Source organism: Jaculus jaculus, chromosome 1, assembly GCF_020740685.1.
Source record: "Jaculus jaculus isolate mJacJac1 chromosome 1, mJacJac1.mat.Y.cur, whole genome shotgun sequence".
Taxonomy (NCBI): domain Eukaryota; kingdom Metazoa; phylum Chordata; class Mammalia; order Rodentia; family Dipodidae; genus Jaculus; species Jaculus jaculus.
In genome coordinates this window covers 230,407,394-230,409,723 of record NC_059102.1, presented here as the reverse complement: position 1 = coordinate 230,409,723, position 2,330 = coordinate 230,407,394, and the positions used below count along the sequence as shown (strand labels likewise).

Here is a 2,330-nt window from a genome sequence, read left to right as displayed (position 1 = left end):
TGAAGTGTCTTGCACAATGAAATGTTCAGTCTAGACAGTTAAGCAGAAAGGAGAGGATGTCAGAACTACACCTGGGATATGAGCTGCATATTGAAACGTGGGGATCGAGACTGCTTGGTTAAGGGGGCTCCTGGGCTGAGGAACTCTTTACCTTCTCCAGTTTGACCTAGCCGGTCTTCCTGTAGACTGATAGTTGAGTATCGATTAGTATTGTTAGCTGCTAGATTAGTAGCTCCCTCAGTGCCAACCCCAATGCTGGTACTTGCTTGACTGCCATTTACATAGTCAAATGATTTACTTGAGGAAGCACTGGCTGTCCAGATTAGACTTAAACTACTGGTTTTTGGCACCACCTGGCCAGCAGGCAGGCTCAGGTGTTTCTTCATTGGTGTCAGCTCAATTGAATCTACACTAAGATCAGCTGGTTGCTGTACAAACTGCTTGCGAACTCCTGAATCTCGAGGGCTGTCACTGGATTTGATGGCAGATGCTGTTTCTTTGTCTTTGGCTGAACACCCAGTTGCTACCCTCCATAGGCTTCCCCTCTGAGAAGAGGATGGTTTGGTCCCGATTGGCTGGCTGCTGAGGGAAGCCCCAGATGAAAATCCTTCATCTGCATCATTCAGGTTTACAGACTCCTCTCCTCCATTTAGACCTTCTGCACCTTCTCTCCTCCATCTGTGACGGCGGATTGAAGCAGTTGTAATTGCCGTCCGGGAAACCTTCGGTACTGTAGGAGTGACTTCAACCTTAAGTACTTTCTGGCCTTCTTGTGAAGAATCAGGAGCATCAAATGGTAGTGAGTTTTTCATGACATTGGCTACCAACAGTGGTTGAGAGAAGAGTTCTAGTTGAGCTCTATAAATGATGTCATCAAGTACTTCCTGGCCAAGGTCCCACTGACCATTATACATGGCATAATAAACTCCTGTGAGAAGTTGCACCATAAATTCAGGATCCAATACTATTCGACCACAGAGTTCCTTCCATTGTTTTTCATGTTGCCGTGGAAACCCACTCACACAAACCCTGGAGCCCATCCGATAAAGAGACTGGTAAGATGAGGCAGGCATATATACAATAGCAGAATTATAGCATAGCAGGAGAAAACTCAAGACTTCAAACAGGTTTTGTACAGTAAATGTTTCCCTCTGAGGATGAAGATCACTATATACAACTCTGAGGAGATCATGTTGACACAATGCCCCTTCTGTCAAAGCCATGGATCCAATTGTTGAGGGTTCATGGTATATTGAAGGCTTGGATAAGGAGGGGATAGTGAAAGACAGCACTTTATTGTTTCCATCTTTATCAGCAATTTCCAAATTATAAATTCCTAGCAGAAGTGCTTCAATGCAGCCATTACTCTGTCTGTCTCAGCTAACTGTAAGCCATAAATAAACCACATCAATTCTGGTAAAAACTGTAGCGTGAACCTCTTAAGTCGAACTTCAGAGCTACGGTAGAGCTCAAACAGCTGATGGCAAACAGGTTCCAGGAGCTCATTGTCTGAATCTTGAATAACTTTATAGAGGGCTGGCACAAGCGTTTTTTTCCCGGCATAAAGTTGCTGCATAATTGGTAATCTGAGTGTCAGGTAATGCCTTGAATTCTGATAACCATTCTTCTATAACACCACGTTCTGAGCCCAGCATCTTCCTTTACCTTCTAATCTTCTCTCTCTGTTTTGAGATCAGTTTTCTAAAGGAGGAGGTGGCACAGGAATGAGGCAGAGTTCAAGTTTGGAATTCATTTGTTGAGAATTAAATATTTTCCAAGTCTGTCTGAAACGGGGCTCCGCCACCACCGACGATCCCGCTACCGCCTTCGCGGCTCAGCTGCTCGCCATGCTTTCTGTCACCCCACTGCCTCCGGCTTCCTACCGCCACCGCCTCCTGCAGCAGCCTGCCAACTGCAGCGCAATATGTTGTCCTCTCATTGGGGGATAGTTTTTCTTTTTGATACACTTTTTAATTATTTATTTTGAGAGAGAAAGAGGGAGAAAGAAAGAGAAAGCAAGCGAGAGAGACTGAGAGAGAGAATGGGCATGCCAGGGCCTTTAGCCACTGAGAATGAACTCCAGACATGTCCACCCCTTCAGAAGATAGCGAGACCCGAGGAGATGAACCACCCTTTGTATATCAGTCAAGGCCCATGTGAGACCACAGAGGAACTGGAGAAATGAGCAACAGTCCTGCTTCTAGGGGGAGCCTGACAATCAGAGCCAGAGTGAAGGAGACAGACACTGAGGATAGTCAACACATACCAAAGCAGAAATCCAGAGGCTCCTAAAAGCTCATTACTGAAGTAGTCTTAAAATACATCCAAGG

At 45.5% G+C, this 2,330-nt stretch overlaps 1 protein-coding gene across 1 annotated transcript; it reads right to left on the bottom strand.

Moving 5' to 3' along the window:
• Positions 1–1,824, bottom strand: LOC123456463 (protein FAM126B-like). Its single transcript, XM_045139733.1, is given in 3 exon segments — positions 1–1,402; positions 1,405–1,555; positions 1,557–1,824. Coding segments are annotated over 3 exon segments (1,587 nt in total). The 5' UTR covers positions 1,656–1,824; the 3' UTR covers positions 1–65.
• Positions 1,825–2,330: the final 506 nt, after the last annotated feature.